Source organism: Artemia sp. Qi Xiang Cuo, chromosome 17 (assembly GCF_049724085.1).
Source record: "Artemia sp. Qi Xiang Cuo chromosome 17, ASM4972408v1, whole genome shotgun sequence".
Lineage (NCBI taxonomy): Eukaryota > Metazoa > Arthropoda > Branchiopoda > Anostraca > Artemiidae > Artemia > Artemia sp. Qi Xiang Cuo.
The window spans coordinates 46,994,367-47,010,049 of record NC_142810.1 but is presented as its reverse complement, the minus strand read 5'-3'; the positions used below and the strand labels follow the sequence as shown (position 1 = coordinate 47,010,049).

At 34.5% G+C, this 15,683-nt stretch overlaps 1 protein-coding gene across 1 annotated transcript in view; it reads right to left on the bottom strand.

The window, feature by feature from the left end:
* Positions 1-3,721: 3,721 nt before the first annotated feature.
* LOC148942266 (uncharacterized) overlaps positions 3,722-15,683 on the bottom strand; it is a 55,052-nt gene continuing 43,090 nt past the window's right edge. The window contains exons 2-3 of the mRNA XM_089103476.1: positions 11,209-11,434; positions 3,722-4,298 (exon numbers count right to left, since the gene is read on the bottom strand). Of these exons, the coding sequence (XP_088959602.1) occupies positions 4,039-4,298; positions 11,209-11,434 (486 nt within the window). The 3' untranslated portion in view covers positions 3,722-4,038. The remainder of the gene's footprint in view (positions 4,299-11,208; positions 11,435-15,683) is intronic.

Below are 15,683 nucleotides of genomic sequence, written 5' to 3'. Positions count from 1 at the left end.
GCGGCCTTGTCTAGATCGGTTGTCAACCAGAAAATGATAATACGGCAATTTTGAGAAAAAATTAAAGTGCCGTTTTCAAATAAAATTTAGAGATAAATTTATCTTTATAAATTTATATATTATACAAATGTTATATTATTTGTATATTATACAAACATATTAATACAAATATACAATTAGTGCTCGTTTAGTAATATAAGATTAACAAACTATCAACTTTGTTTAGTTAAGTAGTTGATTCTCCTGCTCCTGGCCATCCTCGAACGCAAGCAAACTATCATTAAAACATGAATGTCGTCAAACTACCGTATATTTTGAATTTGCAGCTTGAAAGTATAATTTTTATGTCTACAAGAAAAACAGTGGACTTTTTTTTGTGAAGTCAAAAGACGGCAAAATGTCGATACGATGTCAAGATTTTACGAATCGAACGCCTATCGTACTGACAGAGGCAACAGCCGTTTTTTCGTGACCCAATAAATTTCCTCCGTTTTTTTTGCTGCAAGTTTATGCGTCACGGTGGTTCAATGGCTGCGTTGAAATATTTATACTGAGCCTTTAAAATCGCAACCATTATTCTGAATTGAAAGCTTTTTAGAACCACACATTTCAAGTAACTGAAGGTACTTGTGCATTACATCCAACACACGAAAGAAGTCAAGTTTGGTTAATGCTAATAAAATAAAACAGGATAAAAATATAATAATTAAGAAACGAATTTGGGCTATATATTTGCAAATCAGGGTGGGGGGGGGGTAAAGCCAAGCATATATTAAATACGTAACCTAACCTAGGTACCTCCCCCCCTAAATAAAAAAAAAAAACATTTTAAATATTATAAACTCAATGAGAAACTACGCTTTGCAATCAATCTATTTCTTGCAAATACCCGTTTGACGGGTTTCCATTAGCATTTCCTTTTACAGTCTATAGCGCTGTGTTGTATATAATGCACCAGAACCTAACTATCTAACTGAGAAACTAATCATGTTTATCCTGAATTTTCCATGAATATATAATAAAGAACATGAGGATCATCTTCTTTGAGTCCAAGATTTTGATTCTCTACACCTGGTGGGATATTAACAGGGAAATGAACATATAAGATAAGAATTATATTCTTAATTAGGCATAGCTAGCCTAGGGTAATATGGGTTAGCCCTTTGAATATTTTTCTTGGCATCTAGAACTTGATTTAGCCTATTCCTATGAATTTGCTGTTTAAGAATTTCATGATATTTTTGCGTTTCAGCGGCTACAGTGAATTGTTTCTTTTTGAACATTTTTGCGATTTTCCTGCATCCGCTATCCGTAAGGCGTTTCGCGCAAAACGTAAAAAAACAAAACATTTTACTATAATGCCATCTGGCTGCAGCTTCCAGATCTTCGGCAATTTCGACCATGAACTCCAATTCACACCTCCTTCGTTTACATTTTGATACTTTCTTTACATTCCTCTTATTTTCACAAGATCTACTGCTCAAATAATTCTTATACCCTCTTACTTTCTATTAAACACAAAGCAATTCCATTAATATTCCTACCTACTTTTCTAACTTTCTTCCTTAAAATCATCATCCGCAACAATTACAGACTCGTTGATCTGATAATAGATTTTGTCTCTAATCCTAAGAAAACTCTATTAGTTGACTTTAATTATTTAAATTATTTACACACCTCAAATTTTCCAAAGCCACTTGCAGTAAATAAATTTTAAACAAGTAATGGAGCTTCAAGGGAATGTAAAAGAAGAAGAAGAGGAAAATTGTTTTTTCCTCTTTGAGGAAAAGAAGAGGCAATGTAATTGCCTCTTCTTTTACATTGCCAAAGAAGAGGAAAAGAAGAGGAAAAGAAGAGGCAATTTCCTCTTTGAGGAAATTGAGGAAAAGAAGAGGAAAGAAGAGGCAATGTAAAAGAAGAAGAAGAGGAAAATTGTTTTTTCCTCTTTGAGGAAAAGAAGAGGAAAAGAAGAGGCAATGTAATTGCCTCTTCTTTTACATTGCCAAAGAAGAGGAAATGAAGAGGAAAAGAAGAGGCAATTTCCTCTTTGAGGACATTGAGGAAAAGAAGAGGAAAGAAGAGGCAATGTAAAAGAAGAAGAAGAGGAAGTACGCATGGCGGCAGGAGCAGCATTATCAACGATATTTTGACTCTCAGTCAAAGTCAAAATAGCAGACGAAAGCGTCTAGCCACGAATTTTTATTTACTCAGTATGTAAAAAGGTAGCGGTCGTGACGGTATAAATTTGCGTGCAAAAGTGGCTGAAACCCTGAAACGTGTTTACGCGAATATTAGGATGATGGGAAAGCTAAGTGCGCCTTGTACACTAGTCTTGCCCAGACGTCATAGGTTTAGCCAAATGGGGTGAAATACTATCTTCAAAATGAACCTAGCTGTACTCGTCACCGAAATCGTTGGGTTCATGGTAGTCTCTATCGAAAAATTAAGGCCGTTTTTCCCTTAAAAATTTTTCAGCAGATCACATGACCCTGGAAGTGGCACAAAACAAAAACCAAAAATAAATTTTATTTAGAAAAATATCGTGCAGCTTTGTATCCCAGTCACAGTCCACAGTCACATGCTGCATTGGCTGCCTGGCTGAGTGACTGATCAGAACTATTCGTCTTCTCCTTTCCAGACATCGTAAACCCAAAAACACTGCATCATTTATTCATGATTTAAATAAAATATTGAAAAATACCATAAACAACCTCGCCAAACCTTTTCGAAGCGTTCACCTGAGGGGATTCTTCGCAGTGACAATTCAATTGAGATTTGCATAGACCAATACTCTAATGAAAAATAATGCCAAATGTGTGGTTCTCAGTTGGAGATATAATTCAAATTAATCGTCCTAATAAAATTTTGAAAAGGATGATTATATGTGGTCCACTGGACTTCTTAAAGTGTTGAAAATTCCGGACCCTGGAACGTAGAGGACGATAAAACTTTGGGGGATTTTGATTATTACTAATTGTTGAAAGTTATAAGACGGTGGTCTATATCAATTTGAAATGGTATCAAAAACTTGAACTCGCATAGATAAGAAAAAATTATTGTCTTGCTGGCTAAGATGTACAACTCTGATTTCGATTCTTGGATAGCTGCTAAAAACAAAAAGAAAAGAGAAAAAAGATGCCAAACCCTAAGGGTTTCTATGTGATATTTATGTCGGATGTTTATGACCCCCACCCCCCGAATCTTCCTACGATGGTTTGTATAAAACAAATGACTTTGGGACTTAACCCTCTCAAAATAAAACGTGATAATAGATATGAAGTTCCTCTTCTCGATTGCATTCTCAAAAATATGCATAATGCCCAAAGAGAGTAAAAAATATATGATTTTAAAGTAAAAATTCACGATTGGCTATTCCCTTGAGAGGATTTATGGAGCTTTTTGACTTCACTGAATATCCCTTTGCCACCATACCCTATTAAGAACTCAAAGAAAGCCTGTGGGCATACCATTGGTAGAACTCACTTATCAGAGGGTATATGCTGAACTAACTCAAGGTCAGTTGGCCACTTAACTGGAAGAGCCAAATACTACTCACGACTTGGATCAACTCAAGTAAAAAAAAAACAACTCAAATTCATCTTTTGTAATATGTGTGGGCAATGGGCACCTATAGTCAATTCTTTAAAGTTAGACCCCCTTCTGTAATATTTCTAAATCAACCAAACAATTTCTGATAAAAATCCGTTTATTTCTCCACATTTTTCGATCGCACTAAAGTGTGTGATCGAATAAACACTCGGCTTATTAATTCCAATCAGTGGCGTAATTTTGTCAAAATACTGGGGGATTGGGAGTTAGGGCCAACTATCCCAAATCACGTAAAAATGACAGTGAAAACTAAAAAATGAGCTCTATAGTACACTAAAGGTAAAGGTATGCTAAAGAAAACTAATTCATTTCTGTTGATGCTTAAATTATGCAGATTTATCTTATTTTTACAAGATTTTCAAGAAACTAAATTTTAGCTGGGGGGACGAGGTCTGGGAGGGGAAGTTGCCCCTTCTGCTCCATAGGAAATTAAGCCCCTGATTCTAATATTCCAATGTACTCAGTAAATAATATATTAAAAATATACCAAACTAAGCCTAAAGGTATTGATAAAACAAGAAATGGTAAACCTAATGTAATTACAATGGGAAAAATGATAATTGCACCAACTAGTATAATCAATCTTTCATAAAAGTCTTGAAGGGTGAGCATCATCTGGGATATGTGAATATCATGTGTTTCCAAATCAATTTCAATGAATCGTTTTTCGGCGTCCTCAAAAGATGGGGCTAGAAAACAAGCTACAATCATTATTGCCTGGTCATTGGACACTAGCCTGAGTTGGAAACGTTTGTTGTGAGGGGTACTGAGTTTGTCTAATATTTTTTGTGGCTTGGTTTCAAATATATATTTGGAATTTGGTTTAATTTGTTGGATTGTCCTACATCTTTCTTTTTTGTTTGGGGGGGGGGGGGGACACATAAAATCGCTTTTTTTTTGGGTCTTTTAATTATTTTTTTTTTTTATCTTCTTTGTTTTGTTTTGTGTGTGTGTGTGTCTGTTGAGTCTTTGAAAGGTTGAAGTGCATTATATTGAAAATACTTTTTTTATAGTATTTATGCCATTTCTGTTTTTCTCCTGTTTTTTTTTCCTGGCCATAGAACCTTGTGGATCATTGTATATTATGATTTTTTCTTCTTATATATTTTTTTTTTCTTTTTGTGTTGTGTTGAGTCTCTTAAAGGTGTGAATGCATGATGTTGAAAATGTTTTTGCTTTTTATATATTTGATTCATTTTTGTTTCTCCCCTGTTTTTTTCCTGGCCATAGAGCCTTATGGGGGAGTTTATATTGAAGTGCAATTTGTCGAGTTTATTGATTGAATTAATTGATTGACTGATTGATTGATTGATATGATAAATCATATGATGATTGCATTGTGTAATGCTGACTCCCCAGGAAGAATTATACAGCATTTAAAGAATAAAACTTAAAGAATAAAGAAAAATTTAAATATTTAATATCTCATAGGTGTTTTGAGGTTTGCGTTCCCTCTCTGGGTTTTGGGGTGCCATTTTTATGTGGTCCAGCAGTTTTATCGACAATTTTACTATCATTCGATACCCAAGGTTCAGCTTTACCAGTCTTCAAAATTTTTTTTTTTTTTTATTTTCTTTTAAATATGTTTTAGATTGAAAAAGAGCTGAAAAGGGTATCTTAAAATTTCTTCTGTCTTGTATTCCTTTGGAGCTTGCGATATTGAACACGTCTTTTAATTTAAAAAAAAAAAAAAATAACTAGATTCTTGTGATTTTTTGTTGATCTAGTGATTTTCTTCAGCAATTAGTGATTTATGTGCTGATTTAGTGTTTTTTTTTGGTTTAGGCAAAATAACAATTGTTAAACATAGGGATTAATCACTAGGGTGGCAACCCTGCTTCCCAGCCTCATGTGACCGTTCAGATAGTGTCAAAACCTCTCACAATTCTTGTACTTATTTTTATGTCTTATGACGAATTTGCAGATTTATTATGTAAATAAAAAAAATGTAATCCTGTAATACGCATATCCTGCAAATTACAGATATCCTGCAAATAGAGAGATATCCTACAAATACACAGGATATCGCCTCAGAAGCAAGTTAGTATCTGTAGAAACTTGTATAAAAAAACCTGGCAAAAACACAACTCTCGCCAGATTTTGCTGAAATTCTTTGATTTTTTTAAGAAAAAAATGTGATTCGAAAATCATTTTTCCTTTGGAGATTCTTATAAAATATAAAAAAATGATTCCATGACTGAAAATGAACTATTGTCACTTGTTTTGTAATCAAGATTGTTTTACATATAATTTTATTGTGAATTTGTATGCATGGAATAAAATACTAAATGAAATAAAATACTCCTTTACATACTATATAGTGTTAGTTAATATCAGTGCATTATATTTTTTTCGATTTTTTTTTTTTTTTTTTTTTTTTTTTTTTTTTTTTTTTAATATATCAAACAGTTCGTCGTAACAAACTGTAAGTAAGGAGCGACCCGGCTCAATGGTAACCGAAACTCTTAAAAACGGAATTTTGATACCAATAGGTACATCAAAAGAATCAGATTTTAAATCTGATTTCAAATATATAAGTTTCATCAAGTTTAATCTTACCCATCAAAAGTTATGGGCCTGAGAAAATTTGGCTGATTTTTGAAAAAAGGGGGAAAGACCCCCTAAAAGCTATATAACTTTAATGAAAATCACACCATCATAGTTAGTGTATCAGAGAACCCTACTGTAGAGGTTTCAAGCTCCTATCTACAAAAATGTGGAATTATCCATTTTTTGCCAGAAGAAAGATCACGGATGCGTGTTTATTTGTTGTTTTTTTTCTTTTCCCCAGGGGTAATCGTATTGACCCAGTTGTCCTAAAATATCGTAGGAGGGCTCATTGGAACGGAAATTAAATTTCTAGTGCCCTTTTTAAGTGACAAAAAAATGGAGGGCAACTAGGCCCCTTCCCACGCTCATTTTTTTTCTCAAAGTCACCCAATTCAAATTTTGAGACAGCCATTTTGTTCGGCATAGTCAAAAATCTTATAAATATGTCTTCTAGGATGACTTAATCCCCCCCAGTTCCCAGGGGAAGGGCTGCAAGTTATGATCTTTGCCCATTGCTTACATATTGTATTGGTAATTGGGAAGTATACAGACATTTTCAGGAAGGATTTTTTTCTGGTGGGGGGGGGCTGGAGGAGGGGGTTACTCGGGAGAATCTTTCCGTGGAGAATGTTTCTTTGGGGTAAGGGACATTTCTATGAAGAGGGCGCCTGATTTCCAAGCAATATTTAAAAAACAATCAGAAATTAAATTAAAAAAAACAAGTTTTTTCAACTGAAAGTAAGAAGCAAAATTAGAACTTAAAACGAACAGAAATTATTACATATATGAGGGGGTTCTCCCCCAAGTCAATACCTCACTCTTTACGCTACAGTTTTTTTAGTGCTTTCAAAAGAGCTATCTATTCTAACTAAACGTCCTTTGTGATTCAGGGGTTTGTGAATTAAAAAAAATTTTCAATTTTAACTTAAAGAGCGTGTTATTGACTAAGGGGAGAACCCCCTCATATACATAATAACATATACGTAATAAAAAAAAAACAATAAAAAAAACAAGCGATACGGCTCAATAGTAACCGAAACTTTTAAAAACGGAGTTTTGATGTCAATAAATGTATAAAAAGAAGAGGCTTATAAAGCTGAATCTAAATATGTAAATTTTATTAAGTTTATTATTACTAATCAAATTCTACGAGCCTGAGAAAATGTAAATGATTTTTGAAGGAGTGGGAAAACACCCCCTACAAGTGAAAGAATGTTAATGAAAATCACACCGTCAGATTCAGGGTATCAGAAAACCCTATTACATAGGTTTCAAGCTCATATCTGCAAAAATGTGCAACTTTGTATTTTTTTGCCAGAAGAAAAATATACGAATATAGAAGTTCGTTACGTAAGTTAATTTGTAAATTACGTCAGAACCAAATTTAGAGACAGCCATTTAGCAAAAGAAAAATAAAATTTTTATGAAAATTTTGTTTAATTACTCAATGACGGTGAGCCAAAATAAAAGCTGCATTAACTAAAAAACGATCAGAAATTAAATAAAAAAACAAGTTTTTTAAACTGAAAGTAAGGAGCGACATTAAAACTTAAAACGAGATGAAATTATTCCGTATATGAAAGGGGCTGTCCCCTCCTCAATGCCTCGCTCTTTACGCTAAAGTTTAACTATGTCTCACAACTTTATTTTTTAAAACAATAAAAAACTTTAGCGTAAGGAGCGAGGCGTTGAGGAGGGGGCAGCCCCTTTCATATACTGAATAATTTCTGTTCGTTTTAAGTTTTAATGTCGCTTATTACTTTCAGTTTAAAAAACTTGTTTTTTTTTATTTAATCTTATTTAAGAATTGGTCAGATTTTAGATTATTTTAGACATAGATTTGGTCATGAGAGTAATCACTTTCATAATGATTTCATCGAGGGGTCACAGTGGGGTGGCAAGTGCCAAGCAAGGTGGGAATTTTTGCAAGAGTTTTGGAGACCCTGTCAAGCGTGGCGGAATTGTTTGGCACATGTGGCGTTCCAAGATATACACCACGTGGTGGGAACTCAACGCACCCTCGGGTTTCATAGTCCCCAATTTGTAATTTAGAGTTAAAAATAATTTAGAGGCAAAACGAAAATAATGAAAGTAGTGGAACACCAAGGATAAATAAAATAAGAAACTTGACTAAACGTCAAAGTTACAGAAGGAGTTAGGAAGGGTGATATTAAGCACAAGTCTTTTGTTTCTATGAAAATGTGGAGGATGACTATATTCATCACTCGAGTTTCGAGAAAAAATAATCATAGTAAAAAGAAAAGTAAAAAAGGTAAAGAGATAAATTTCAAAACAATAAAAGATGGGCAAAACTAAGAACAAGCAGAAGCCAAAAAAGGAAAGTTAGACATAGTACCATGGACAACAGAAAGGAAAGGGGTCAAGGGCAAGGCCGTATCCAACAAGGGGAGTGGGGTAGTTACCAGGTTTGAGCCTCCATCCCCTGAAATATTTGCCCAACTTGTGAAAATATAACACAAATTCATATAAACATTTTTTTTAAGTTTTGTTTGTAACCCACTCCCCCCAGACAAAATCCTGAATACGGCCATGGTTGTGGGGGTAAAGAAAATAACTCTATACGGTGCTTTTTCAGCACTTTGATGCCAAAATACTCTGTGCTGTATTATGCAATCTAATAAAAAACGAACTGCAGGCCATAGCCCATAGTTGCTTCTATACTTGGCTTTTGTATCGAACAGTTCGTGGTAACGAACCGCAAGTAAGGAGCGACCCGGCTCAATAGCAACCGAAACTCTAAAAAGGAATTTTGATACCAATAGATGCATCATAAGAATCAGATATTAATGCTGATTTCAAATATATAAGTTTCATCAAGTTTAATTTTACCCATTAAAAGTTACGCGATTTGCCTGATTTTCGAAAAAAAATTTGCCTGATTTTAGAAAAAAGGGGAAACACCCCATAAAAGTTATAGAACCTTAATGAAAATCACACCATTAGATTCAGCGTATCAGAGAATTTTACTGTATGGGTTTTAAGCTCCTGTCTGGAAAAAATGTGGAATTTTTTATTTTTTTTGCCAGAAGAAAGATCACGGATGCGTGTTTATTTGTTTTTTTTTCCCCAGGGGTGATCATACCGCCCCAGTGGTCTTAGAATATCGTGGGAGGGCTCATTCGAACGGAAATTACAAGTTCTAGTGCCCTTTTTAAGTGATAAAAAATTGAGGGCAGCTAGGCCCCCTCCCACGCTCATTTTTTCCCAAAGTCACCTGATAAAAATTTTGAGATAGCCATTATGTCAAGCAAGGTCGAAAATATAATAACTATGTCCTTTAGGATAATTTAATCCCGCAAAGTCCCCGGGGGGAGGGCTGAAATTTTTAACTGAACCCAATGTTTACATATTGTATTGGTATTGGTTACTGGGAAGTATACAGACGTTTTCAGGAGGGATTTTTTCTGGTAGTGGGGGGTCAGGGTTATGTGGGAGGATCTTCCATGGATGAAGTTTTCATGGAGGAAGGGAAAATGCTATGAAGGGGGCGCCAGATTTCCCGGCATTATTTAAAAAACGATCAGAAATTAAATAATAAAAAAAGTTTTTCAACTGAAAGTAAGGAGCAACATCAAAGCTTAAAGCGAACAGAAATTATTGCCTATGTGATTGGGTTCGCCCCCTAGTCAATATCTTGCTCTTTCAGCCAAAGATTTCTTAGTACCTTCATAAGAGCTATTTATTCTAATTAACGGCCTTTGTGATTAAGCGGTCATTTTTAAAGAATTGGAGCAAAATTCGAACTTTAGCGTAAATAGCGAGGTATTGACTAGGGGCTGAATTCCCTAATATATTTATTAAAAATATATGAATATAGAAGTTCGTTACGTATGTAAGTTCGAAAGTTACGTATATTTATTAGTGATAAAAACGTTCGTAAATAAAATTAAACGACTTTCGAGAAAGCCATTTAACCAAATAAAAGTAAAATTGATATGCAAATTTTGTTTCAATTATTCACCAACGGTGAGCCAAAATCAAAACCCGTGTTAATTCAAAAACGTTCAAAAATTAAATAAGAGAAACAAGTTTTTTTAACTGAAAGTAAGGAGCGACATCAAAACTTCAAACGAACAGAAATTATTCCGTATATGAACGGGACTGTTTCCTTCTCGAAGTCCCGCTCTTTAAGCCAAGGTTTGACTCCTTCTCACATTTCTATTTTTTTAAACAATAAAAAACTTTAGAGCAAAGAGCGAGATGTTGAGGAGGGGACAGCCCTTTTCATATATGGAATAATTTCTGTTCGTTTGAGGTTTTAATGTCGCTTCTTACTTTCAGTTAAAAAAACTTCTGGGCCGTATGCAAGAGGGGGGGGGTAAAAAAAGAACTAATAAAACGCATCAAATTTTTTTTTGAACGCATTTTTATTACGGTACGTTCTTACGAGTAAGACAAACATTTCGGGGGGGGGGGGGGGAGGCTCATACCCCTAACCCCTCCTCTGAATACAGTCTTTAAATTGGTCATGTTCAAAATTGGCGTGGGTTGACTTTAGGATATCATCCATTAGAATTTAAGATCTACTTTGCTCTAGCACGCTGCCCATGAATCCATTATTAAAATCTGAACAGAACACGGATCCCGCGGAGAACCTGGTATGCCAAAGGGGATGCATCTGTGTTTTGTATTAGGACGATCCTAATTGTTGTTAATATGTCGTTAATATTGCTCTTGGGCCCAGTATTTTCCCGGAAGCCTTGTTAGTCTTCTGTGAATGCTAGGTTAATGGAACCCACACCATCTGACCTTCTGACTTACCATTAAACAGATGGGAGAAGGGTATTGGAAAAAGAATTAACTAATGAATAAATTTATCGAATTTTTATGGTTATTTTACTATGGTAGATGAAATCGTTTTAATGACAGTTGTTTAATAAATTGTTTAGCTGTTTAATAAGGTCATTTTAATTAATTCAAGGATCATAGACAGTTTTAGTTATTTTATAAGGACGCATTTTAATATTCTGTTCAAACATTTTACTTATGCGCTATATTTCTTTGCAAGGTTAGGTGAGAAACACTTACACATAGTGACATTGTCAGAATTTAAAACAACAGCAATTGTTGCTTCAGTAGTTGGACTTTTTGTGGCTTCAGCAATTTTTAGAGTTAGGGTCTCAGTCGCAGAACTTCTGGTTGCGGCATTGTATAAAGCCTTCTTATTTTTCTTGGGCATTATGCACAAATTTCTGCTCACATTGCAAACGGTTCCGATTGGACAGTCTTGGTCTTCTGCACATTGCTTAAAAGCCTGTAATTAAAATATGATTTTTTATAATTATGTTAATATATACCAATTGTTCAATGCTCAGCCATCAAAGAATAAAAGTAAGATTCTGTACTTGGCGCAGTAATTACCGAAAATCAGAACACAGCGCCTGGGGTTTTGGAGATGTGGTGAAGTAACTCCAAGTTACTTAGCTTGTGCTCAGGAGCCTAGGTCCAGCATTTGTATTGGGGGCAAGAGGGGTGCAAATCCGGAGAATCAAGGGGAATGGGCTATATAGTAATTTTTTATCCATATTATTGGGGTGCAGATACCCCCCTCACCCCCCCCCCCCCAACGACACCACTGGTTGTACTGAAAACGACATTATATATTGTGTTTTAACAAGGACAAAAAAGGAGGTATATCTCGTGTTCCTATACCTACCTTGATCCACTTAATCTGCTTTTCTAGTTGGAATCAATCCGAATAAGTAATGATTAAGATAAAGATGAGACGCATTAGATCTTAGCGAGAACGTACAAAATAATTAAATAGGATGAAAATAGAAGCATGAAAGCCTGAAGATAAGATATCGATCAATATAAGTGCGAGTCTTATGATAGTCAAAAAGTACCCAAAATTAAAAAAAAGAACTTGATTTGACTTACTTTAGTAGGTATTAATTACAAAATAAACTATACATACGCAAAACCACCTAGGGAAGGTTCAAAAACCCTGATAATGGGCGGCTATAGCTCCATGAATACCGACCTTCTTTTTTTTTAGAGAGAGAAATTTATTAAAGCAACAAAATCACAAAAACAGAATAACAAAAAGAGAAAAAAACATATCAAATACTACAGAATTCGGTTAACAAGTCTGTCCCTAAAGACGTAAACAATGTTTGTTTAATGTCAATTCTCATTATAATTTAATTTTTAATTTTTAAATTAGCATAACTTTACTAACATTAATAATATTAAGAAACCACTTAAATACACGCCCAAAAATACTGATTTACATTTTGGCCATCTGCATTATATAACTGGAGAGATGCCTTAGATGCTAAAAAAAGGTCGTTTAACTTGAAACACAAGCTCAGATAATTCCTTAATATGGTTGATATGTTTGGGCACATCTAACCAACATTTAGGTCCTACATGCCTAAAAGGAGAGGTGGATCGCCATTAACAACATACTAAAATCAAACAAAAGAAACAAAAATCAAATAATTAGTAAATAATCCTAAAGTTTTGGACTTTTTGCGTGCATTAGGACGCATGATGTGCTAGCCAGAACGCACAACGTAACTCAATGGCTGAACTCACTAACCAGAATAAGCCGGAACAAAATGACAGTACATGGAGAGCATAGGATTGATCAACACGCATTGAAGGATTGAAGCACGGGTTTCCCGAATTTTATAAATCAACCAGAATGGTCCAAAAATATTTCTGATTTTTACATTCATAAGGTTAATGATGATAAATTTAAGACCTTAGACAATTAGTTTTCACCATTTTAAGGCCTTAGACATTTCATCAGTAGACAATTAGTTTTCACCATTGTAAGGCCTTAGACATTTCACCAGTAGACAATTAGTTTTCACCATTTTAAGGCCTTAGACATTTCATCAGTAGGCAATTAGTTTTCACCATTTTAAGGCGTTAGACATTTCACCAGTAGACAATTAGTTTTCACCATTTTAAGGCCTTAGACATTTCATCAGTAGACAATTAGTTTTCACCATTTTAAGGCCTTAGACATTTCATCAGTAGACAATTAGTTTTCACCATTTTAAGGCGTTAGACATTTCACCAGTAGACAATTAGTTTTCACCATTTTAAGGCCTTAGACATTTCATCAGTAGACAATTAGTTTTCACCATTGTAAGGCCTTAGACATTTCACCAGTAGACAATTAGTTTTCACCATTTTAAGGCCTTAGACATTTCATCAGTAGACAATTAGTTTTCACCATTTTAAGGCGTTAGACATTTCACCAGTAGACAATTAGTTTTCACCATTTTAAGGCCTTAGACATTTCATCAGTAGACAATTAGTTTTCACCATTTTAAGGCCTTAGACATTTCACCAGTAGACAATTAGTTTTCACCATTTTAAGGCCTTAGACATTTCACCAGTAGACAATTAGTTTTCACCATTTTAAGGCCTTAGACATTTCATCAGTAGACAATTAGTTTTCACCATTTTAAGGCGTTAGACATTTCACCAGTAGACAATTAGTTTTCACCATTTTAAGGCCTTAGACATTTCATCAGTAGACCATTAGTTTTCACCATTTTAAGGCCTTAGACATTTCAACAGTAGACAATTAGTTTTCACCATTTTAAGGCCTTAGACATTTCATCAGTAGACAATTAGTTTTCACCATTTTAAGGCGTTAGACATTTCACCAGTAGACAATTAGTTTTCACCATTTTAAGGCCTTAGACATTTCATCAGTAGACAATTAGTTTTCACCATTTTAAGGCCTTAGACATTTCATCAGTAGACAATTAGTTTTCACAATTTTAAGGCCTTAGACATTTTACCAGTAGGCAATTAATTTTTGGTACCCAACTGACTGACCGTATCTCAAACAGTAGCCTAAGCTGTATGAAAATTTATTTTAATCCCGTTTGCTAGGACTATAATGAAAGAGAGATTGAGATGGCTAGAACACGTTCTGGGGATGAAATATGATATGTGTCCTAAGATCGTCCTTGTCGGGCAACCGTCAAGGGCCAAAAAAAAAAATCAGGTTGCCTCCAAACGGCGTGGGAGAATCTTGTCAGGAACGATTTAAGGGAAGTGGGAACTCCTTCGGAAGGTGAGGAGGAGCAAGTTCTGTGTTTACGTTTTCAGCCATTCTGTCTCAAAAACCATCAATTTTGCCAAATGAGGGCCAAAATCCAAGAGAATGGGAAATTTAGAATGGCCATTCACTTTTCTACGACCTAAACCCTAAACAGAAAGTTTTTGGCTCTCCACCTTTAGGAACCACATCCAAGTATATTTCCAGCCATTTTGTGCCACGCAGTTTAATGACCATGGGGCAGGCCAGAATATTCAAGTCTGTTAACGTACGCATTTTTCTTGGATGGTCAGTTAATCACTTATAAATGGAACCGACCCTTAGGAAAAACATTGACATGTGGCTTTTTAATTGCCAAAAATATCCGTTAATTCAGTTTGCATCGTCCTGAGCACGGGTAATTTCAAATCAGAGATTCCTTGATATTCATTTATGTAATCATTATATATTATTTCATTGTATATTTTTCAAAAATAAAACATTATACAAAATACTCCTTAATCATATGTTTTGTATTGAAGTGTGGCAAAAGCAAGAATTAATCATAGGAAAAAGTTGGTCCGAAATATCGAAATTAACGATATATCAGTTAATCAAATAATCACTCAAAATGCCAATTGACTCGGTGGTCTCTAGAAATTTCTAATATCTTTCGCTTTTTGTGGCAATCGTTCGTACCAGTTAAAGGAATTATCGTCAATCGAATCTTGATTACATCAAAACCCATATTAGTTTACATGAACTGTACGACATATAAGCTGATTCCTGAAATCAGGATCACCATTATCCAGGTTAATCAGCTTTTCAAAAATTGTAAATTTTGAATGAAATAAGAAGGTGATGTTCACGAAGTTGATAGTACAATTTATCATATTTAATGTAGTATACAATTCTAATTAAAATATATATTTTTCGAATTATCTAATAATTTTAAAATCTCAGAATTTGTTTGTTCATTTTATAATATGTTATAAAAAAATTGTAATAATAATCCAAAATCTATCTTAAAATAAATTTTAAACGTATAAGACGCATATACTGAAAATATAAGCTCCGAAACAAGGAGTTGCAATCCGAATTAAGATGCTAGCCTGCTATTAAAAAGTACTCGTTAATCGATGTGCAATAAATTTCAGAGGAATAGCCTTAAAAGGAAAATAATGTAGATAAAAATTTATTTCAAAGTAGACAGGTAAAACATCGGGTAGAACTAAACACAATTATTTAAATATTCTGACTTGGCGCACAACAAAAAGACTTTGTTGAAGCTTGAGACATATCTAATTGTCCTTAATTGTAACCAGCGCCGGCCTTTGGGGATGGCAAGTGGTGCAACTACACCGAGTCCCGCGTCTACCGTGACCCCGCGCTAACAGGACCAAATATATTACGAATTACAATCACGTGAGCGACTTAATGAATTCGAGAGGGTACTCAAAGAAAAAGCCGTGGAATGTATGACTGGGGTCTCCAA